At 40.7% G+C, this 24,285-nt stretch overlaps 1 protein-coding gene across 6 annotated transcripts in view; it reads left to right on the top strand.

The window, feature by feature from the left end:
- COLEC11 (collectin subfamily member 11) overlaps nt 1-22,582 on the top strand; it is a 46,271-nt gene extending 23,689 nt beyond the window's left edge. For 5 of the 6 annotated variants that reach the window (XM_033937050.1, XM_033937054.1, XM_033937049.1 and 2 more), the window contains 6 exons: nt 1,532-1,687; nt 4,872-4,943; nt 10,900-10,971; nt 14,528-14,581; nt 21,736-21,831; nt 22,006-22,582. In XM_033937050.1, coding sequence (XP_033792941.1) covers nt 1,558-1,687; nt 4,872-4,943; nt 10,900-10,971; nt 14,528-14,581; nt 21,736-21,831; nt 22,006-22,415 — 834 coding nt within the window. In that variant the 5' untranslated portion in view covers nt 1,532-1,557 and the 3' untranslated portion in view covers nt 22,416-22,582. The remainder of the gene's footprint in view (nt 1-1,531; nt 1,688-4,871; nt 4,944-10,899; nt 10,972-14,527; nt 14,582-21,735; nt 21,832-22,005) is intronic. The other variant, XM_033937055.1, reaches the window with a different exon arrangement.
- Nucleotides 22,583-24,285: the final 1,703 nt, after the last annotated feature.

Below are 24,285 nucleotides of genomic sequence, written 5' to 3' on the forward strand. Positions count from 1 at the left end.
GAAAGGTTTAGAACAAACGCCAGGAAGTTCTTTTTCACTCAGAGGGTGGTGGATACATGGAACGCGCTACCGGAGGATGTGATAAGCAGAAGCACGCTACAGAGCTTCAAACAGGGTCTGGACAGGTACCTGGAGAACAAAGGGATTGAGGGGTACAGATAGGAGTAGAGGTAGGTAATAGTTAGAGGATTAGAGGCAGTTACAAAATTAGTCAGGGACACTGTTCAGGCAATAAGGCCTGATGGGCCGCCGCGGGAGCGGACCGCTGGGCAGGATGGACCTCTGGTCTGCCTCAGCGGAGGCAACTTCTTATGTTCTTATGATAGACATGTTAGCGGTCTGGACTTCTTATGATATGTTCTGATGCCACTTTAAGGGTCAGTCTGCAAATAAAAAAATACTTCCCACTAAGGGAGACAACTCTTTTTTTGGGATACTGACTCCTAGTGGTGTGTCTACTTGTACTACTAGGGGTCTGGCACCTCCATTTTTCAGGATGGTGAGAAGAAGAGAAGGATATCACTGGGCACCTCCATGGACTAGGTATTAATAATCCAAGGGGCTCTAGCAAATGGAAGTTCTCTGATTGAGTGGAAAGAGAGGGTTTTTTTTTTATCGGAGGGAGGGGGGTTTGGGGCTTACTGGGCCATCAAGGACTTTTTGATAGGTGCATAAAGTGGGTGGATGTCAGTATTTGAGTCGGTACCCACTCATGCAGTACCAGGAAAGGAGACAGTTATATCCAGTGCAGCATACTGTTGTAGTATCACTGTATAATTTACTAAAATAAAATTCCATAAGCCATTATTAAGTTTAAGGAAAATTAAATTTCACTCCATAGGCAGGGATTTTACATCTCAAGGAAGATAACATAAGAACATAAGCAGTGCCTCCGCTGGGTCAGACCAGAGGTCCATCGTGCCCAGCAGTCCGCACACGCGGTGGCCCAACAGGTCCAGGACCTGAACTGTAATCCTCTATCTATACCCCTCTATCCCCTTTTCCAGCAGGAAATTGTCCAGTCCTTTCTTGAACCCCAGTATCGTACTCTGCCCTATTATGAAATTGTAGAAAATTTTTCCAATGAGGGAGGTCCTAAGTATAGCAGTAAACATCTTCAAAAACACATGGGGCAAATTTTTAGATGAATGTGATAGTATGCTTGCACTCTAATGAAAAGTGCTACTGTAGAGATTTTAACTGATCACCAGGCTTTTTACTAAAGCTTAGCACACACTAACAGAATTAACCCACTCGAAAGGCTATGAAGCCCATAGGTATAAATGGAATTAGCACACACCCATATTTGGGTTTGGGACAACATTTTCAGCTTCTGTAGAACCAATTACAGATGCAGTGTTTTCTTTTTTCCTTTCCCAAATTACCACATGGTGGTTATGTAGTTTTGAAGAAGCTTCAACTCTTTGGGCCTTTCATCTTTATTTCTAACTATGCAGCAATCTTGTCTAAGTCTAAAGATTTTGAAAGTCTGTAGAATTCCTATAACTGTTTACGCATTCTTTTTCATTAGGAGTCAGTGACCTGAAAGCCCTTGCTATGAAGAGAGATCTGGTTTTCGTGGTGACTCTAATTAGCCTTGCCTTCCTGTCATTGTTCCGATCTGGATATCCTCAACATATTGCAGAGGAATCTTGTTCTGTTCAGATTCTTGTCCCGGGCCTCAAAGGTATGAGAAGAACTGTTAATGTTCCTTCTATACATCTTGCATGTATGACATCATAGTTATACAGTAGAACAAGGAATGTATCTATATGATATTACACCGCATGGCTAAATATAGCCTTGGTCTTTACCTAACTGCATTCACATTAATAAATGATTACTATACCAGGTCCATTTTCAAGGGCTTTATTCCATGCAGTGTCATCCTCTGCAAGGAGCATCTTAACTATAGGTAGCTAAAAATGATTGACCCCAAAGGAGTAAAGTCACAGTCTTAGCTCTTAAAGGAACCACTGACAGCTACTCAGAACCATAGAGTATCTTCTGGCAAGGAGCCACTGAATAGAAAAGCCATGTGGTACATCTAATTATGGCTGCTGTCATGAAAAGTAGTTTGGGGGAGTGGGATCAGGGTAGGGGAGATGTGTAGAATCTTGAACAAAACGGAAAATGTAGTTGGGAGGAATGCATCTAAGTAATACTTATTTTTATAGTGCCATTAGACATATGCAACATATATCTTTCTAATAACTGATTGAAGAGCCTAATACTATCGGTGAGGGGATTAGACATATGCAGCATTATACAGTGTGTGGTAGACAAAATAATTAATGACCCCTAAAGAGCCCTGTTGAAACATATGCATGCCTGTTTAGAGAGAACTGTAGCTCTCCCTCACTATTCGCGGTTTCCCTATTTGCAAATTCGATTATTCACAATTTTTTTCTTCTAATTTTCTTCTATGTGCAGGCTGCCTGAACCTCCCTGATCTTTACCTGGTGGTCTAGCGGTGACACGGGGCAGGAGCGATCTTCCTATGCTCCTGCCCTGTGCAGAGCCGTCATCAAAATGGCTGCTGTGAGTTCCCGTTGTAGTCTCGAGACTACAACGGGAACTCACAGCAGCCATTTTGATGATGGCTCTGTACGGGGCAGGAGCGTAGGAACATCGCTCTTGCCCTGCGTCTCCGCTAGACCACCAGGCAAGGTCCGGGGATGCAGGAGGGAGGTAGGGGTGGGTCAGAGCCGGTCCAAAAACTATTCATGATTTTTCCCTATTTGTGGGCCGGCTCTGCACCTAAACCCCGCAAATACAGAGGGAGAGCTGTACTTCAGTAATAGTAGATTTGATCCTTGGGAGAGGGTCTAGAGACCTAGGAATAGAAGCAACCAAACAGAAAGTAAAAGTCTTATGGTAGATGCAGTGCTTTGCCTATCTGCTTGTGAGCAGGAAGAATCATCAATTGCCCTAGAAGCTGAGGGTGGGGCTGGATAGTGAAAACTGTTCCTAGCCAGGAAAGCATACTCGGATATGTAAAATACCAACTGCTTTAAATGTACTGTACATACCTTATTAAGAAAGCACATATTTTGTTCTCTCTCTCTCTCTCTTCCAGTATTGTATCTCTCTCACTCTTTGCCCCATCCCTCCCTCCCAGTACTGTATCTTTGTTTTACCCTTAGAACATCCCTCCCTCTCTCCCAGTATTGCATCTCTCTCTCATCCTTTGCTCCCTCCCTCTCCCCCAGTAAGGCCTGGATAGACTAAAGGAAGTAAAACATGAAATACTGCAAACTTTATGCATGAACATTTTTTATACCTGCTCTCAAGCATATGTAAATGTTTACACCTCCATTCAAGGCACAATATCTGTTACATACACGGTATTTACAAGTAATAAAGACTCATGACGTCTAAATTTGAGTTTAGACATTTTGGGAAAAACGTCCAAATATCCAATACAGAAAAGGACCATTTTCAAACCAGAAAAACGTTTTTTTTCAATAGCCATTTCCTAGATGTGTTTGTCTGCAGTGTGTCTATCTCTTTGAGCCATTTATTAAAAATAAATAAATAAATAAAAAACACATCCAAATGAAAAATACACAAAAAAACAATCATTGGGACATAGGAGGGGCCAGCATTCATAGTAAACAGTCCACACAGACATCCCAGCAGAGCAGTGGGGAATCCTAGGGGGTACTGCAGTGAACTTCACATAAAAGGTCCTAGGTACACATCTGACAATAATCCTCTTACGTTGTATGGTGAGCCCTCCAAAACTCACTCAAAACCTAATGTACCCAACCGTATACCACCCCAATAGGTATTATGCCTGCAGGTGTCACCTATATGTTGGAACAGTAGGTTTTGGTTGGGTTTTGAAGGGCACACACTTTTCACTAGAAGTGTACTAGTTAGATGAGATATGGGCCTGGGTCCCAATCTATGTAGTCCACTAGCTTACTACAGAGCCTGCTTGCTGCACTACTAAGACCGACAATAACATTTGAAACCGTCATGCAAGCTGGTATGTACTGTTTCATTCACATCTTTGGGAATTGGAGAGGGTCAGTTACCACTGGGGAAGTAAGGGGAGCCATGTCTTCATGCCTCAAGTGATCATCTGCTCAGTCTGACCACCTGTTTGGCTCTTATTTGTTATTGAAACAGGTCTAGCCTCAAATGTCCCAGTTTTGCCCTGGATATTTTCTGCAATTTTTCATTAATGCAGAAAAACATCCAAACCATAAATCCACCTTAATCCCACCCAAAACACGCCCACTATATGCCCCCTTGAGATTTAGATGCACTGCAGACAAACAGCATAGAAAACTGTCTAAAAATATGTCATCTGAAAATGGCAATTTGGATGTTTTAGCAAATAAAATGTACAAATGCCACTTTATGCCATGTTTTGGATGGTTTTTTCTTTTGAAAATGAGCCCCTTAGGCACCTACAATATTTGCATAAGAGCCAGTAGGTGCGGAGCACCAGAACCCACACAGGGCACAAGAGAAGTGGGGGTGCCAAACTGTGCCTCATCCATTGCCTCCCTTACATGGCTACGAGTACTATGCATTTGGTGGGGTGCAAGCATTTTGTTTTCTGCTTGGGACACTCCTGAGCACCCCCAGTATTCAGCAGATTCCTTCATTGTGGGGAAATTTCTACTGTATTTTGAACCCTCAGTCATTTTTGAAACGTTGATGCCTATGCCTATGTGGCTTTTTTAAATAGCAACTTCTCCTCACCACTCTGTTGTAAATTTACCTTCCCAAGATCACAAGGAATATTAGCAGTAGAAATGGAATTTGGACCCTGGCCTCTCTGATACTCAGCACTTCCACTGCCATTTCATTTTCTATGTAAACTCCTGTAGTAATGGTTCATATGTCTTTTTTAGGAGATGCTGGAGACAAAGGAGAGAAAGGAGCTCTAGGAAGGCCTGGTAGAGCTGGCCCACCAGGAGAAAAAGGTAATGCATGCTGAAAATTAAAAGTCAACAATATTCTTAAAAAAATCTTTATTATTTTATAAGCCAACATAAAGTGCAACAAGTTATCAAACAGTACAATAAACAGCACTCAGTACAATCAAATGATACAATAAGTACATAACACCCCCTCCCCCCACCCTTCCTGGATGAGTAGAACACTCATATAGAAACAAAAAAATAATGTTATTGATCAAGTCAAACAAAATTTTGTTAATGAATTCTAAATCTCCTTGAATTTACTATACTGTCCGAATTGTATCGAATTCATGCGTTCCAACTTGTAAATTTGATATAAGGTTTCCCATCAAAAATTGTAATTTAATCTGTCCCGATTTTTTCAGTTTTTTTGTGATAAGCTATATATCAACTCCTGCCATAATTCAAAGTAATCTATTTTTATTTGCCATTTTTGGACTCTTGGGTATTAGTAACATTCCAAACAATACTACATCATACGTCAATGACAATGGGACTTCCAATATCATATTTATCAAGGGCCAATAGAACAGCAGATGATCCAGTGTCCCTACATCAAGATGACAGTGCCAGCATCTATTTGACTTAGAACTATCTAACTTTTGCAAACGAACAGGGGTCCAGAAAGTTCTATGTAACAAAAAAAAACCCAACAACAGGTTTGTCTCATAGATGTTGATGCTGTACATCTCATCCTCCAAGACCAAATCCGTGGCCATTGAATAGCAGAAATCTGATGCTTAATCTCAATGCTCCAAATGTCTTTAAGAATAGTTTTAGTTTTTTTGTTCAAAAATTCAGATAGTAATTTGTATCACTAGGCTGCCTGTCAACAATGTTCTTAAACTAGTAGGACCTTTTTCAGCAGTGGTCTCAAACTCAAACTCTTTGCAGGGCCACATTTTGGATTTATAGGTACTTGGAGGGCCTCAGAAAAAATAGTTAATGTCTTATTAAAGAAATTACAATTTTGCATGAGGTAAAACTCTTTATAGTTTATAAATCTTTCCTTTTGGCTATGTCTTAATAATAATATTGTAATTTATAGCTAAAGAGACATATGATCAAGAAACTGTTTTATTTTACTTTTGTGATTATGATAAACATACCGAGGAACTCAAAATAGGGCCGTGAGTTTGAGACCACTGATTTACATTATATATACTTTTATGATGCTTTTGTAGTAATTTGTTCCTTATCTCTTTACTGCCTAACTTTTTTTTCTCATGCTACCATTTGTCTCATTGCATTGGATTAATGAAGGCTGCAAAATGATGATGTCTTCTATAATTCTGGTATAAAGCTGGAATTTTTTCATTGTGGCACTGCTTTGTTCATTCCAGAAAACCGTGACTGATAGTGTTTCAAACAGTGATAGGGTTAAGAGACTGTTAGGGGCATTTTCAAAACTCTAGTCTAAGCCATCCAAAAAACAGCATAAATCGGCATTTGGACATCCTAATCGTCAGGACGTCCAAGTGCCGATTTTTGAAGCCATCTTTCTGGCTGTCTTATGAGGCATTTTATCCGCTGTGCATCCAAGTCTAAAGGTTGTGTGTATTTCTAAAGGGTGTGTGTATTGTAGGTGTGTTCTAGGTGGGCTTTGGGTGGTCTTATACTTGGATGTCTTGTGGCGATAATCGAACGTTTCCCAAGACGTCCTGGACGGAACTTAGATGTCTAAGGCTAGACCTGTTGTAAAAGTATCTAACTGCCAAAATGGTACCCAAACTGACCAGATGACCACTGGAGGGATTAATTATGACCCCTTCATACTCCCCCAGTGGTCAATGACCCACTCCCAACCCCCCAAAAAAAATCTGAAACAGTACATACCTGTCTCTAGAACAGCAGCATAAGAACATAAGAATAGCCTTACTGGGTCAGACCAATGGTCCATCAAACCCAGTAGCCCATTCTCACAGTGGCCAATCTAGGTCCCTAGTACCTGGCCAAAACCCAAGGAGTAGCAAAATTCCATGCTACCGATCCAGGGCAAGCAGTGGCTTCCCCCATGTCTTTCTCATCTGGTATGGGAAAGCCTAATAGAGCATCGCACAGGTTTCTTAAGTAGCTTGGTGAGTGGGATAGTGAGCCACAGAGAAGTGGACCCAGGCCCATAATCCACTTTAACCACTACATTTATGGTGTGAGCCCACCAAAATCTACCAAAATCCTACTATTCTACCATATACTGCCTACTATACTTACCTTTACCCATATTATTCCTTAAGCTAGAAACCCTGAGATATCCTAATCTAATCTAATCTTCTATTTGTGAGTCGCACAAACCTAAACAAGCTCTAGGCGATATCCTGTCTGTCTGTCAAAATTAGACTGTAAGCTCTTCTGAGCAGGGACCATCTACATGTACAGCGCTGCATATGCCTTACAACGCTATAGAAATGATAAATAGCAGTAAATATAGGTACCACCTGCAGCCATAAGGGCTATTGGGATGGTAGACAGATGGATATAGTAGGTTTGGGGGGAGTTTTGGAGGGGTCCCTATACATTATAAGGGGTGTTCAACTCACCATAAATTACTAAGTCCATATAAACTACTAATACTATTACTGCTACTATTAATAGTGGTATCAGACATACGCAGCGCTGTACAGAGTCACAAAGAAGAAACAGTCCCTGCCCAAAAGAGCTTACAATCTAAAGAGCCAAGACAGACAAACAGGATGTCATGGATACAGTTAATGGGAACGGTTATTCAGCTGTCTGCGGTGGAGGACAGAGGAGTAGGGTTAAGGATTGAAGGCTATATCAAAAAGGTGGGTTTTCAGTCTACATTTAAACAAGGGAAGGGAAGGGGCTAGACAGACAAACTCAGGTAATTTATTCCAGGTATAGAAACAAAGTCTGGACTGGCAGTGGAGGAGAAGGGTAAAGCTAAGAGCGGCTTATCTGAGGAATGGAGTTCTCTGGGAGGTGTATAAGGAGATAGAAAGCAGGAGAGATATTGAGGGGCAGCAGAATGAACACACTTGTAGGTCAGCAATAAGATCTTGAACTGTATGCGATGGCAGATAGGGAGCCAGTGAAGTGACTTAAGGAGAGGGGTGACATCAGCATAGCAAGGTTGGTAGAAGATGAGTCATGCAGCAGAGCTTTGTACAGATTGCAAGGAGGAGAGGCGACACTGCAGGAGACCAGTTGGAAATAGATTGCAGTAATCTAAGCGTGAGGTTATGAGAGCGTGGACAAGGGTCCAGGTAGTGTGCTCAGAGAGGAAGGGGCGAATTTTGGTGATACTGAAGAAATAGAAGCGACAGATCTTAGCAGCTTGTTGGATGTGTGTAGATAATGAGAGGTCGGAATTGAAGACAACTTCAAGGTTGCGAGCAGAGGAGACTGGAATGATGACAATATTATTTACTGAGATGGAGAAAGGAGGAGGAGAAGCAGAGGGTTTAGGGTTGTGAACATAACGGGTCAGGCTGCATTTAAATGAAGAGCACAACAGGTGATGCCACACAGGGAGGACGTGCGGCTAAAAGAAATTAAAGGAGTAGCACTACAAGTCCCATCGGACATTTATGTGCCCTACTTTTGTCTTATTTTCTTCAGTATCTCTGCAGTATGGAGCTTGCTGCCTCAGATCTGTAGACTGACAGGCACCCACAGAGCTGGCTCCTATGTACAAGAAGTATTCAGAATATTAGTAGACATCATGCCCCATCACAAGAAGATGGCAGAACCTTTGTTTTACTTTAGACATACGTACATACATTAGGGGCAGACATCAATCCAGACAGCAGGTTGTGTATGAGCCTCCTATATGTCCCATCTCCACATGTAACTATTATGAACTGTAGCTGATGGGATTGTTCCCACTACAAATGCTGTAGAGAGGTTGCTTTTGGGGGTACTTTTCTAACATTATCTGACACTGTGGACCTTCATGAAGGGGGTGAAGAGAGACATACATTTGCAAATAACACCTCCTACAAGGCACAGCTAGCTGTTAGTCTGTATTATGCATGTGTAGTACTTCATTCTTGACACACTGTGCAGCCTTTTTTAAAAAAAAAAAATCTCTTTATTTAAAACTAACAACCAAATATTTTATTTATTTATTTTAAAAATGTATATACCGTTTAAAACTAAACGGTTTACATAATGTACATACACAATATTAAAAAGAAGACAAAGTAAAAACAGGTACATAATAAAATACCCTAAAACTAATCACCCAGCAGTATATAAATATATAACGAAAAACAAAACCTAACTACTGCAAATACCTAGCAATGCACGGTAGTGTAAATAGCCCAGAAGATTGAAAGGACTATGGCCTCAGAATCGGAGCCTACGCATTGCCATAACAGTCACAGACTGAGAATAATCTGCGCAGTGTAATCGCTCCTGCTCCAATCATCGGCCCACACATCTGCAATTTTTTAAAGGTTTTTTTCAAAGCAATTTTTTTAAAGATTTTTTTCAAAGCATTTAAATGAAATTACCACCCCTATGGGGTTATATGAAGATAAGTGCAAGCCAGGATATAAAAGACCAAAAAAGCAACTTAGCTTTATAACTGATTGTACAGAGAAGAACAGTCACTAGTGTTCATATGCCAACTAGTGTTCTTCTCTGTACAATCAGTTATAAAGCTAAGTTGCTTTTTTGGTCTTTTATATCCTGGCTTGCACTTATCTTCATATAACCCCATAGGGGTGGTAATTTCATTTAAATGCTTTGAAAAAAATCTTTAAAAAAATTGCTTTGAAAAAAACCTTTAAAAAATTGCAGATGTGTGGGCCGATGATTGGAGCAGGAGCGATTACACTGCGCAGATTATTCTCAGTCTGTGACTGTTATGGCAATGCGTAGGCTCCGATTCTGAGGCCATAGTCCTTTCAATCTTCTGGGCTATTTACACTACTGTGCATTGCTAGGTATTTGCAGTAGTTAGGTTTTGTTTTTCGTTACATAATAAAATACACAATCACAAAAGATAAAACAGAGAGCTTATGAAAAATCGATCATATTGTGAATGGAAGTCATTGTTTGGCACCGTTGCAAATCACATGACAGTTTCTTGTAACTAATACACTGTTTTCTACTTTTTGTGTTGCCTAACATTGGATGGTCTACTCTAGATAAAGTAGCACATATTTTCTTGCATGCTGTTTTGAGAGAAAAAAATATATATTCTGAAAGGGACATACAAAAATTTCAACTATAAAATTGCAGAAAAGTGCCTGATGACTGGAACATATTTTCTCGCACACAGCTTTGAGAGCAAAAATGGCATGCGATAACGTGACATGGTGTACAAGAAAATGTGTGCTACAATCTTAGTTTGAAAAGAGATGAATTGATTTGATCCTCAGAAAAACCATCATGTGATAAAGTGTTGGAGTGATGAACTGAGTGGTGATGAAGTATCTGTACACCACTTGCTTTTACATGCCATTTGTGTATGTAGATGTACAAAATACCAGTGCTTTAATATGTAATTGTACATTTACATAAGTGACTAAATGCTATTCTGTTAGAGTGTGAATAAGTTATATAGAATGCAGATACAAAGGGGCGTTCAGACAGGTGGAGCATGGGAGGGGTTGGGCGGGGTTTTCACTTACGTGTATTCCATATCCCTACCTGGATTACACTAGTATTCTATAATGGAATCATGGCTATCCACTTGCAATAATGTATACTCAATAACCTTGGAACTTGTCACACTTATTCAGGCTATTGGTAAATTTGCCTATGATCATCTCCCATTCTGGTGGTCTTCCATCCCCAGTTTCTCTCATATCACTCCCTGAACCTCAGTTTTAATCCTGTGGTGACCCACAATCCCACCTCTACCATTGTGCTACCACCAAGGTCCCCCCTTTTTAGATATTGGTATGGTTGAGTGACTCATTTATTTACTGCATTTTCAGTTTAAGATACTTTATTTTACATGCTTTTAATGTTGTTGTTGTTTTTTAAGGCTCTGTTGGAGACAAAGGACCAAAAGGCAGCATAGGTCGTCATGGAAAAATTGGTCCCATTGGTTCAAAAGGTAGTTTCTCTTTGGAAAAGTAGAATCATCAAGGGTTTTTCTGAACATATAAACATGTAATGGGTTAATATATCTTTGGCTATTCCTTCTTTAACCAATATCACAGATTTTCAAAGTGACATAATTTTTATTGCTATAGGTTAGGCCAGTGGTTGCTAAATAGCTTTTCATGCTTTCATTAGCAATTAAACCGAGAACTTATATCATTCTCAATAGGAATCATGGCTTACAAGCCTTTCTTATGAAATACTTGACTGCAAATAAGTTTTTATTATTTTTAACTGTGAAAATTACCACTTGCCACTTGCCATAGAGACAGGAATTGTCAGCAATATTCTTAGAATGAAGCTTAAATGAGGGTTTGAGAGTTTCATAAGGATTATGAAACTAGCACAATTCAGATCTAAACAGATCTTTAAAGGTACATAGTTCATCATATAGTTCAGGTCCACTGGTGTCCTTATTATCACCATTTGATAAATGAAGTTGCAAAACATTGGTAAGTGGAATACTGTCAGCAATACAGCACATATCATCCCCATCATGGCTGCAATGGTGGTGACTTCACAACCAGATTTTAAACATAGGTGACCCAGGCCACATAGAGTGGTGGACAATAAGGCCCTGATTCTATAAACGGTACCTAAATCACACTTAACGCTGAGTGTGACTTAGGCGTCCAAACTAAGTGGATAATGATCCATTTAAGAGCCTTAATGAGCGATAATTGGCTATCTTAGACATCTAAATGGCGACTAACTTTAGACGTGTTTTACAGAATCAGGGCCTAAGGGTCTTTTTCTGCCATCACTTAATGTGTTACTGCATTGCCATGTTGTGGGAGTTTTTCATGGTCAGTTTACTTATGTTGTATAACAATTTGAATTGATTGTAGGGCTGTCCTAACTGCTCAGGTCTTTCATTGAAAACACCATTGCTTATTTTTGCTTTTTTAAAAAAAATTATTTATTTATCATTTTTCAATAACATATAAAGTATCCACTTGTAAAGAAAGATAAAGTTAAACAAGAAATAAAATACAATTCAAATTATAATCTAGTAACTCAGTATATCTTAACTTTAACTCAAGTCCTCATTATAGATCCAAGATGTAGAATCAGCGAGAACATAACAAAGAAAATAGAAATAAAAACTAACAATTATATTGGCTAAGACAGGAGATCAAACAATCTAATCTAATGAGAGTACTCAAGAAAGGGACTTGGGAGTAATGGTGGACATGACAATGAAGCCGACGGCACAGTGCGCAGCGGCTGCTAAGAGAGCGAATAGAATGCTAGGTATAATCAAGAAGGGTATTACAACCAGGACGAAAGAAGTCATCCTGCCGTTGTATCGGGCGATGGTGCGCCCGCACCTGGAATACTGCGTCCAGTATTGGTCACCGTACCTTAAGAAGGATATGGCATTACTCGAGAGGGTTCAGAGGAGAGCGACGTGTCTGATAAAAGGGATGGAAAACCTTTCATACGCTGAGAGATTGGAGAAACTGGGTCTCTTTTCCCTGGAGAAGAGGAGACTTAGAGGGGATATGATAGAGACTTATAAGATCATGAGGGGCATAGAGAGAGTAGAGATGGACAGATTCTTCAAACTTTCAAAAAATAAAAGAACAAGAGGGCATTCGGAAAAGTTGAAAGGGGACAGATTCAAAACAAATGCTAGGAAGTTCTTCTTTACCCAGCGTGTGGTGGACACCTGGAATGCGCTTCCAGAGGATGTAATAGGGCAGAGTATGGTATTGGGGTTTAAGAAAGGATTGGACAATTTCCTGCTGGAAAGGGGGATAGAAGGGTATAAATAGAGGATCACTGCACAGGTCCTGGACCTGTTGGGCCGCGCGTGAGTGGGCTGCTGGGCACGATGGACCCCAGGTCTGACCCAGCAGAGGCATTGCTTATGTTCTTATGAGTGCTTCATATTCCTCCTCCTATTTTCAGTCGAGCCACTGACAAGAAGGTTGTCAGTTGGCTAGGATCAAAGAAGACATATTTTTGCATTTGATGCACTATCACACATTTACATGGGTGGCCAAGAAAATAAGTCACCCCAAGAGCTATAACACCTGGCTTTAACAACAAAAATTCATGTTGACTTTTTTGTGTATCTCGTGACAGGTCTGGATACATTTGTATTTTATACCCTAGAAATTCTTTCTGTCTATTTTTAAAGAAAAGTCTTAATAGCTAGTTCTTATCCGGTGCTAAGGCAACTGTAAGAAGAAGTATTGCCGGCTTTGTGACTTCCCTATCTGAAAGTTCCAATATTGTAGAGATATTAAGCAATTGTTGATCTTCTTCCTTTAACTTTTCTTCCCTTTTAATGGGTAAATAATATACTTGGGTGAATGGCGGTAATAGTTCTTCATTAATTTCCAACACCTCTATAATGTAACGTTTCAACATGTCTCTTGGAGTTACTGCCGCAACTCTGGGAAAGTTAATTAATCTGAGGTTATTGTTACGGGAAAAATTTTCTAAAGACTCCAATTTTCTCCTTAAGTTGATATTATCTCTCACCAGTGTTTCTGTAATTTGTTTGGAAACTTTCATTTCTTGGGAAGAATTTAATGTTGAATTTTTCAAGTCTTGTAGATCTTTAATATTCTTAATTTCATTTTCTTGAGTATTTATTTTATGCTCTAACTGAGAGAGCTGAGGATTTATTGTTTTAGCCAAATCCGCCACAAGATCCCAGAAAGCTTCAAGAGTTACCTCTTGGGGTTTCTTTAGTGTAAAGGAAAGTTTTTTAGAAGAAAAATCAATGTTCTCACCAACTGAAGTTCCCTTTTGGCTGCAGCTCTTCTGCTCACAGACAAGCCGTGGTGCTGGAAGGTCCCCAGATAGTAAAGGAATGCCCTGTGGATACAGGGGTTCCAACTCCATGCTTCCCTCTAAGTTCCCATTAGCCTCCGGGGAGAGTCGCACACCGACATCCGATGGCTCCTCCACCCACGGGAAGCTGGTGATCCGGGGAGGAGGGGGAGGCACCCCAGCATCGGGGCTCAAGGTGATTTCAAAGCCTCCTTTGCAACATCCAAAATGCCATTTTGTTTTATGTTTGCCACTCAGATGCCATGCTGGCTTCAGTTTTGCAACCTTATGGCATGAGCTACTTAGTGGATGTTTGAAAGGACTTCTGAAGCAGGCTTTCTAGCCGAAACATGGTCTGTGTTGGGTCCTGGTGTTGTCACCATTTAAATGGTTGCTAATAAAGATTGGTTTGGCTTGAAGACCAGGTCTTCTCTGCTCTTTTGCTAAAATTCAGAAAGCTTCTGTTCCAAAGTATTTTCTGATGGATCTTAGCTTTCTTGTTACAAGGACAGATTGGTTTATTATTTGGCTAGAAACAAACTATTAAAAATTGTACTCAAGCAGCAATCTATCATAGTCATTCTCTACAGATTATGGATATCTTCTTCAGAGTAACAAATGCTATCACTGAGCCCTGAACAGTGTATTTGTTGGGGGAGTTAGCATGTTGGATGACTCTGCAATGCATACACAAATACTGCATTTCTGATTTTTATTTTTAGGTGGAAAGGGTGATGGTGGAGATGTTGGACCACGTGGCCCAGATGGAGAACCAGGTAGAAAATCTTTTACTATAATTATGAAGCACAGTTCTTCTACACTTTAAAATGCAGTCTTTATTTTATACATTTTAAACACAGCAGGTACTTACCACCATCTTTTTTCCACAGAAGGGCAACTTTTATTAGTAGAGTGTCTACAGGATGGGTATAAAAATGTGAGTAGATAAAAAAAAGTTTCAACGTACTCTAAATCAGTGTTGCCTTCACCCTCAAGGAGTGTGGAAAGAGGTTAAATAGGGTTTTCACGGATGTATGGTAATCCTAGGTAGTGACATATGCAGCTGTCAGTTGTCACTAGCGGACATGTGGTTTTAGGAAGGGAATGCATTGGTTTCATTAATCAGTTAGGGAAAGGGATTGGGACTTGTATACTGCCTTTTTGTAGTTATACAACCACATTCAAAGCGTTTTACATACAGGCACTTCAAGCATTTTCTCTATCTGTCCCGATGGGTTCACCTGGGGCAGTGGAGGACTAAGTGACTTGTTCAGGGTCACAGGGAGCAGCTCATGGTTTGAGCCCACAACCTCAGGGTGCTGATGCTGTAGTTCTAACCATTGTGGCACACTGTCCTCCAACAGAAAAGTTAAGAACCCCTATTCTAAAGTTAAATACAATACGACCTCTTTGATCAGTTAAAGCAGAGATGCCAAGGATAGACCATCCCAAAGAGTGAGACTGAAGACCAAAACCAAGTGTCTGGGCTATAAATCAAAAAATATTTAATTGTCATATTGCATTGAAAATAAAAAAATCTACCTTAAAATGCCTCTGAAAAGATGTGCTCATGTACATGATGTAACTAAGCAGTTACCTGCACAAATTTTTCAGAGTTCTTTCCACTGAGTAGTTAAAATAGGTTTCAGAGCACATGAATGTGTAGGTACAGGGAAAAGGGATAGGGTCTGTGTGTAGGAGAGAGGTAGGCAAAATACATAGGAAGGTGGGCTCAGATTTCTGTTTACTGGTTATAGCACTTGGCTTTTCTTCTCTTAGGTTTGCCACTCATTAAAGCAATGGTCAGCACTGCCGCTGAGTCTCTGATGAGCGAGAGAAGGGGCCCAAAGAATGTGAGAGTGAGATCACCTTCAAATGAGTGTGACTCATTCCTAATGATTGAGACTTGGCATCTCTGGGGGTGAGGAGAACCATAAAAGATTATTCAAAACCTACAAGCCAATGACCCAGTTTCTCCAGCACTTATATCGGACCACTGGCTGCCCATAACCAAACACTACATTTTCAAAGGCCTAGTGTTGGCATATAAATCCCTCTACAAATCCTTCTCAGATAAACTTCCTCTCTACAACCCAAAGAATGATGAAATACGCCTACATACACCATCAGGACACTCCTTCCAACTCCAGACAGCCTGGAACGATCCTATTCCCATTTCTTACCAAACCTCTGGAACAGCCTACCTCCTCATATCAGAGACCTTAAAGGACTTTTTAAGTTTAGAAAAACTGTAAAAATTTATTTTTTCCTAGTCACTCCCTCAACCCTTCACAAGCATCAGTAAGTAATCCTATATGAAGATATAGTGCAACACAATGTGTGTAAACCTTATATTGTAACACTGCAAATGTAAACTGTAACCCAGGGGTGTCCAATCTTTTGGCTTCCCTGGGCCGCATTGGCCGATAAAAATTTTTCTGGGGCCGCACAAACACTGCAGCAAGACAGAGGAGGGAGCCGGCAAGACAGTAAATACCCGGGGGCAGCAGAGGAAAACACTGTATCGCCCTCGACTGGGGCTGCACAAAATATTTAAACGGCCCATATGCGGCTCTTGGGCCGCAGGTTGGACACCCCTGCTGTAACCCATCCTGAGCTCTTTGCAGAGGACAGGATATAAATCTAAATAAACACATTACTACTATTACTTGAGGGCAATATTTATTTGTCCATCCGACTATCAAATCTTGCCGTTACAAGAGATTTTTCGATAAATTGCTGTTTTCAGGCAGGTAAAATGAACTTATGGTTAAGTACCATTATTTCTCAGGCTCATTCCTATATGTCCTTTAGGAAACTGCTAAAAACTGATTTGTTTGATAAATTTGTAAACTGATGTTTTAGAATTTTGATTGATAAATAGTATTGTTTTTTAGTTTGTTTATTTTAGCCGATTTTAACGCATTTTTAGTAAATTGTATTCTATCTATTGTTTTTTTAGTTAATTGTATTTTACTTACTTATTGTATAATTCTTTACTATATGTGAACCGCCTAGAACTATGTGGTATGGCGGACGGTATATAAAAATAAAATTATTATTATTATTATTAATTATTATTTCTAGAACACTACCAGATGTACACAGCAATGTACAGAGTCATGAAGGAGACAGTCCCTGCTCAAAAGAGCTTACAATCTAAACAGACAAGACAAACAGGATGCCAGGGTGGGGGATACTGTTAGGGGGCTAGGTGGTGAGCAGTGAGCAATGAATTGAAGGCTATATCAAAAAGATGGGTTTTCAGTCTACTTTTAAACAAGAGAAGAGAAAGGAGCGTGACAGACTAACTCAGGAAGTTTATTCCAAGCATATGGGGCTAGATGAAAGGAACAAAGTCAGGAATTGGCAGTGGAGGGGAAGGGTAAAGATAAAAGCAACTTATATGAGGACTCCTTAGTCAGGGTCCATGAAGAATCCAGAGCACTTTGGTCTTACAGCATGGCTCTTGAGCGCACAGCCCTAACTGTAGCAGATGTTCTCTGAGGACAGCAAGGCATATAGTCTCACAACCTGCTCACCTCCCCTAGTTGATTTCTTAGCTTTGTTACTGAACTGATGGTCCCATGAGCCAACTTTGTCAGGAAGGCATGTGTGGACACCGCTTAAAGAGAGTGTACTTAGTAGTTTCTGTATTGGGTTCTGTGGATGATGTCACACACACGTGAGAATATATGCATGCTGTCCTCAGAGAATATCTGCATATTTCTGTAATAAAGATGCTATTTTTTGTGGCCAAAAAATTCATCTCTTTCCTGATGTGGATTGTTCCATCCAGCTGAAACGTGAGGTCCTTTTGGCTCTGAAACCTCAGCTAATTTCAAAAGGCAGAACATTTTATTTGAAATTTCCCTGTAAGTGTTTAGTTACTTTTGAAGGTAAGAGTTATATATTCTTTTAACCTGAACAATTATCTCGTCTTCTACAAAGCCACACTAGCGACTGCTGCATGGCAACAGCCCCGAAGCCCTTTAAATCTCTTTGAGTTTTGGGGCTATTACCATGTGGCAGCCGCTAGCGCAGCTTTGTAGAAGAGGGGGTTAGAGAGATTTCTTTTGGTGGAGAAATAGGATATAAGATTGATATGATTTGGTTAAATTTTTTATTTAATTCTTCTCAGCGGGAGATGGGAGGCTATTATTATAGGTTGAAAGGATTATAAGCACAAATAATTAGGATTATGTTATCCTGAATATTTCCATCACATTTTTCTCTTTATGTTAAAATTACTTTCACCTTTCTTCTCTTGATGTGGACTTTTTCATAATATAAATGTGGAATTATTTTACATTGCTTTTTGGAAAATGTAATTTTACCTGATTTACCTAATCATATGTATAAAAACATGGAGGGGCATAATCAAAAGAAACGTCTAAGCCTAACTCACAAGTCGTCCAAAGTCAGACACGGGAAAAGGTCCATTTTCAAAAAATATGTCCAGTATATATATATATATATTTTTTTTTTCAAATATCGTCCAACTATACGTCCAGCCGTCTGATTATCCTGACCACTAAGTCATCCATCTTTATACCCCATTTTCATCCAAAAATTCATCCAAGTACATAATGCCTAGAAAAAAAACCTTTTAGATGTGGGAGGGGCCAGAAAAGTAAGGGACTGGACATCCAGACATGGCAACAGAGTGCCACATGGCAACAGAGTGCCACATAAATATCTCACAACAGCTCCCTTATAGGTCATAGTGAGCCCCCCAAAACACCCCCAGAATCTATTAGACCCACCTATCTACCACCCCAATAGCCCTTATGGCTGCAGGAGCCACTTATATGGCAGTACAAAAGGGTTTGGGTTTTTTTTTTTTGGGGGGGTGCACATGTTTCTTTATGAATGCAGTGATTAGAGTGGCTTATGGGCCTGGGTCCTCCTCTCCATGGTTCACTAAACTACCCCTAAAACCACTTAAGCCACCTCTGTGTAGCTCTACTAGGCTTTCCTATGCCAGTCTGCCAGGTGCTGATGTTCTGGAGGCAGATATGTAAAGTTATTACATTTTTTATGGTGGGGGGGTGATCACTGGGGCTGTGTGTGGGGTCTGTACTTTGTGTCTGCAGTGCTTATCTGGTCACTTTGGATATCTTTTATGGACTTAGACCTGGTTTTAGATGGCCTAAGTCACAACATCTAAGTTCCGTCTAGGCAGTGTTGTAAAACCTTCGGTTATAAATGCAGTACGACTAAGTCTAGGACAGCCCACGTCCTACCCAAATCCCTCCCTCACCACTCCTCCTAAAACGCCCCTTTTAGCTCTGGTTGTCCAGCGGCACTGTGAAGGCCTAAGTCATTTTTAAATACATCTAAAACCCCGTTCGATTATCAGCGCTTGGACGTTTTTTGTTACTGATCGTCCAAGTGCCGATTTAGGCTGGTTTTTAGATGTTTTTCTGTTTCGATTATGAGCCCCATATTGTATGAAAATCAAAATATAAATTTAAAAAAAATGTAGTAGTGAAGCTGAGTTTAAAATTAAAAACAAAGTTTATACAAGTTACTGGATGTCAGAGGTAGGAGAAGAGACAATTAAGTCTATGAGAAAGTAATGCAGAACAGACTTTTCTCTTGGGATTTGTCAGGTATTTCCAAGTGACCCAGATTGGCCACTATCAGAGAGAGAATGATGGTTCATCTCAGCCTGGTATTTTGTATGTAAAATGAAAGAACAGAAAAGAAAAGGAAATAGAGTTGAAGTGTGAAAGACACAATGAAAAGAGCAGAGAAACAAAACAAAAATCAGATGAACTTTGTCCCCATATTATTCTCTAAAACTTGAGACTAGTATCAATATGTAAAAAATTAACATATTTTAAGGCATTTGGCAACTGAATTCAATGATTAAAAAAACTGCAAAACCTTTGAATTTAAATTAACTACTGTTAAATGACATCATTTGTGTCTTGTCTACTTTGATGTGGTAACAAGAGTCTTTGTCTGCTGATCAGACTCCTACCATGTGCAATGTCCTTCCATCATGTGTCCAGCTGCTCAACCATCTTATTGTTACTGCAATAGATTCATCCATCATTGCTGGTATCAAGGAATTTATCCAACATTTAATAGACACTTACCCCCTCTTTTACGAATGCATAGCGTGGGTTTTAGTGCCAGCAGTGGCGGTAATTGCTCTGACACTCATAGAATTCCTATGAGTGTCAGAGCACTTATCGCCGCTGCCGATGCTAAGACCTGCGCTATGCATTTGTAAAAGAGGGGGTTATTTTCCTGTTCATCCACCACACAACGTAGGTTCTCTTCTATACCCATGTTTGAAAGACAATCCAATTATCTTCTTAAATGATATAGAAACACAAGCAACTGAATCTTTGGGAAGGTTGTAGCAAAACCAGATTGAAATGGAAGACTCTATTTGTGATTTATAAACAGTTGTACAGAATATTGTCCCTTTAATAACAAGATTTAAATATAAAATCTTAAGTGTTTGAGGCTTGTGCAAGTGAGGACAGAGTTTGCAGAGACATGTGGGGATGGGGACAGAGCCCATGGGGACAAGGCGGGGATGGAGACAAACTTTGTCCCCTTGTCATTCTCTAATGCACACAGAAAAATATTAGAAACTTATTTTAATGTAGAAAAGAAAACACTCAAATTAAAAAAATTATCAATAATTTGCCAATTTTTAAGGAAATCATGGGAAAATATTGAGTCTCAAAAGACTAAAAACTAACCCCTCTTTTACAAAACTGTAGTGTGGTTTTTAGTGCTGGCCGTGGCGGTAACAGCTCCCACGCTCATAGGCAACTGGCCCAATTCTGGTAGGCCCATGTGACTAAGGCCCCTCCTAGGGGCGGCCCTTAGGCGCCTGGGCCATTAAGGCCCTAGACCCCTCCCAGGTACATCCCACAATGCATCGGGAAGGGGCAGGCCCGCCATTCTGAGGATGGTGGGCCTGCTGGCCGGCTGGACAGGGGACCCGTCCATCCAGCCAACTTTAAGATTAGTTAGGGGGGATGTCCAGGATAGGGGTCAGGGTAGTGGGAGGTGGGTGTTCGGGGGGTTTGTGGGGGTGGGGGTACGCCTTTGGCAGGAGAGCTTGGGATCTCTCCTGCCAGTATTCAGGGGTGGGGGGCGTGCTTTCGGCAGGAGGGCCTGGGCTCCCTTCTGCCGATATTCAGGTTTGACAGGAGGGCCTGGGCTCGGGGTGCTGGCAGGAGAGATTGGGCATCTCTCCTGCTGGTTCGCTGCAGTTCGCGGGGCTGGGGGGATGGGATCGTGATCGCAGCAGGAGAGATTAGGCATCGCATCTCTCCTGCCATGATCATTGCGGTGGGGGATGTACAGGTTGCCTGGGCTGGAACTTATACCTATTTTGACTTGGTCAAAACATGTAAGTTCCATCTGGCAACCTGTCAACCCTTTTTGGTTAAGGCTGCCGGACGACTAAGTCTAGGTTGGCCCACCTCCCGCCCTTTCCCCTCCTCCAAAAACGCCTCTTTTCACTCTAGGTTTTCAAAGGCAGGGTAAAGACCTAAGCTGGTTTTAGATACGTCTATAACCAGCTTTGATTATCAGTACTTGGACGATCTGTCTTTTTGATCGTCCAAGTACGACTTAGGCCACTTTTTGAACTTTTTTTTTTTTTTTTTTTAATAAGCCCCCTAGTGTATACAGACCAGCACAAGTAACACAGGACATTTTAGTGTCTCCTGTATTAGCCTGTAAATGCTGGGTTAGGTGTGCGTCAGCGTCTAACACAGCTTAGTAAATAAGTCCCTAAATATTGAGCATTTTTCCATAACTGGTATCACCAAAATAAAGCAGTAAAAGCCCAAACAAACCATGTATGGTTGGGTTTCAGGCTAGCAAATTCTCTGGTGCCGTTCCAACTACTATTACCTAGTAATTAACTGTGGACCTAACCCTGTGTTTGTAGGGATACCCTGTGAATGTGGCCAGTTAAGAAAAGCTTTTGGTGAAATGGACATCCAGGTGACCCAGCTGACCACTGAACTGAAATTTATAAAAAATGGTATGTATGCATATAAACTAAAGCTTAGATTTATCTTATTTTCATTCAGTCTCGCATTATGAATTAAAAAGAAATTCTCAAATAATCTTGTTATAATATCATGTTTGATTTCTGTTTGTATTTCTGTGGTGTATACTAAGTTGGTTTATAGAAATGCAAGTGCTCACTTTTCAGCACTGCCCTCCCCCGCAGTTGTTGCTGGCATGCGTGAGACGGATAGTAAGATTTACCTGCTGGTGAAAGAAGAGAAGAAATATATTGATGCCCAGTCCTACTGCCAAGGGAGAGGAGGAACACTGAGCATGCCCAAGGACGAGACCACAAATAATATGATTGCTTCTTATATCAACCAAGCAGCCCTTACAAGGGTTTTCATTGGAATTAATGACCTGGAGAAAGAGGGACAGTTTGTATATTCAGATCGATCACCTATGCAGACCTTCAACAAGTGGCGTGGTGGAGAACCCAACAATGCGTACGATGATGAAGACTGTGTTGAAATGGTAGACTCGGGTGGATGGAATGATGTCTCTTGTCACTTGACAATGTATTTCATTTGTGAATTTGACAAAGAAAATGTGTGAAAATTTCCTCAACTTCTAACTCAAATATATATTTTGGCTTGTCTCCTCTGGTTTATAAAATTATACTTAATGATAACAATTCAGCTTACCAGTTCATTATATCAAAACTGTAAAGATGTAAATTGTAAAGATGTTATGATATTATAAATATTCAGGTTTAACTTTCTGAAGTGAATACAGTTGTGTGGCTTGAAGCTGAACTCAGTATGTGTCTTTACAGTATCTAAGAGAAGAATTTAAGATTTCTGTAATAGGGAACTGAGAACTCTCATGTAGAGATAATTCCTGGGAGTACAATTATCTAACACCAAAAAGACAGTGGGAATGGACAATGAGCACTCAACTGAAGATCACAGATGTGAACAGATCTTGTTTATTTCAATGAAGGACACATATACAAGCTTTGGACTCGACGCAGCGCTGTGTTTCGGCGAAAGGAAACGCCTGCATCAGGGGTCACTAAACATAAAAACAAAATTAAAAACATTTAATCATGCAATATAAATATGGATGAATAATATAAATATAGATAATAAAAAATGTCTAAATATATAAACACTAGTCTTTAAGCCCGTTACATTAACGGGTGCTAGAAAATATGTCTGTCTGCCTTTCTTTCTTTCTGTCTCTCCCTGCCCCTCTCTTTCTTTCTGTCTTTCTCCCTCCCGCTGGCTGTCTTTCTTTCTGTTTGTCTCTCTCCCTGGCCCTCTTTGTCTGTCTGTCTGTCTTTCTGTCTTTCTCTCTGCCCCTGTGTCTTTCTTCTTTTCTTTCTGTCTCCCTCCCTCTGTTTATCTTTCTTTCTTTCTCCCTCCCTCCCGCTGCCTCTCTGTCTTTCTTTCTATCTCTGTCTCCCTGCCCCCTATGTAGCAGCAGCATTTCCCTCCCCTCCCACTTCCCTGTGCAGCAGCTGCAGCAGCATTCCCTCTCCCTCCATTTCCCTGTGCAGCAGCATTTCCCTCCCCCACCCCACTTCCCTGTGCAGCAGCAGTATTTCCCTCCCCCTCCACTTCTCTGTGCAGCAGCAGCAGTGGTATTTCCCTCCCCTCCACATCCCTGTGCAGTAGCAGCAGCATTTTCCCTCCCCCCTTCCCTTCCCAGCAGCTGGTTGTTTATGGCTGGCTCCCTTAGTCCCTTGCCGGAGTTATTTTTAAGTTTAAAGCTGCCACAGCGGCTCCTCTCATAATCCCCGCCTTCGTCGGAAACCTTCTCCAACGCAGGTGCGGCTCATGAGAGGAGCTGCCGTGGTGGCTTTGAACTTAAAAATAACTTCAGCCAGGGAGTGTAAAGGAGCCGGCCAGACCATGGGCTGCAGAACATTACCTGGGGGCCGCGAGTGTGGGGCCGTTGTCTAGTTAGACGGAGTGAGGTCGGGAGGGGGGAATCACGTCCATGCGTCCCTGCTTAAAGTGCCTCACATGTGCAGAAGAAACTACCGCTGAGTCCTACGGACCACGGAACACGCAGGTAGGAGTGCGCATGCTCACTTAGGGTATTATTATTAGTGATGGACATTCACAGTTCATCACAGAAAAGTAATAGATGCCAAAACAGCAAGACAAAGTAAATGAATAAATAGATGATGGTAATACAACTGTTAAAAATATTCATAACACCAACAGAACAAGACAAATTAGATAGATAAAAAGACAATTAGTAATGCAACTGTTGAGAATATTGTTAAAGATATTCGTGACACCCAAAACTTATTAACAAGGGACAATAGTTGTATTACCATTGTCTTTCTATTCATCTACTTTGTCTTGCTCTTCTGGTGTCATGAATGAGTTTTGAGTGTCACGAATATCTTTAACAATATTCTCAACAGTTGCATTACTAGTTGTCTTTTTATCTATCTATTTTGTCTTGTTCT

This window comes from Geotrypetes seraphini, chromosome 3 (assembly GCF_902459505.1).
Source record: "Geotrypetes seraphini chromosome 3, aGeoSer1.1, whole genome shotgun sequence".
NCBI classification, from domain to species: Eukaryota; Metazoa; Chordata; class Amphibia; order Gymnophiona; family Dermophiidae; genus Geotrypetes; species Geotrypetes seraphini.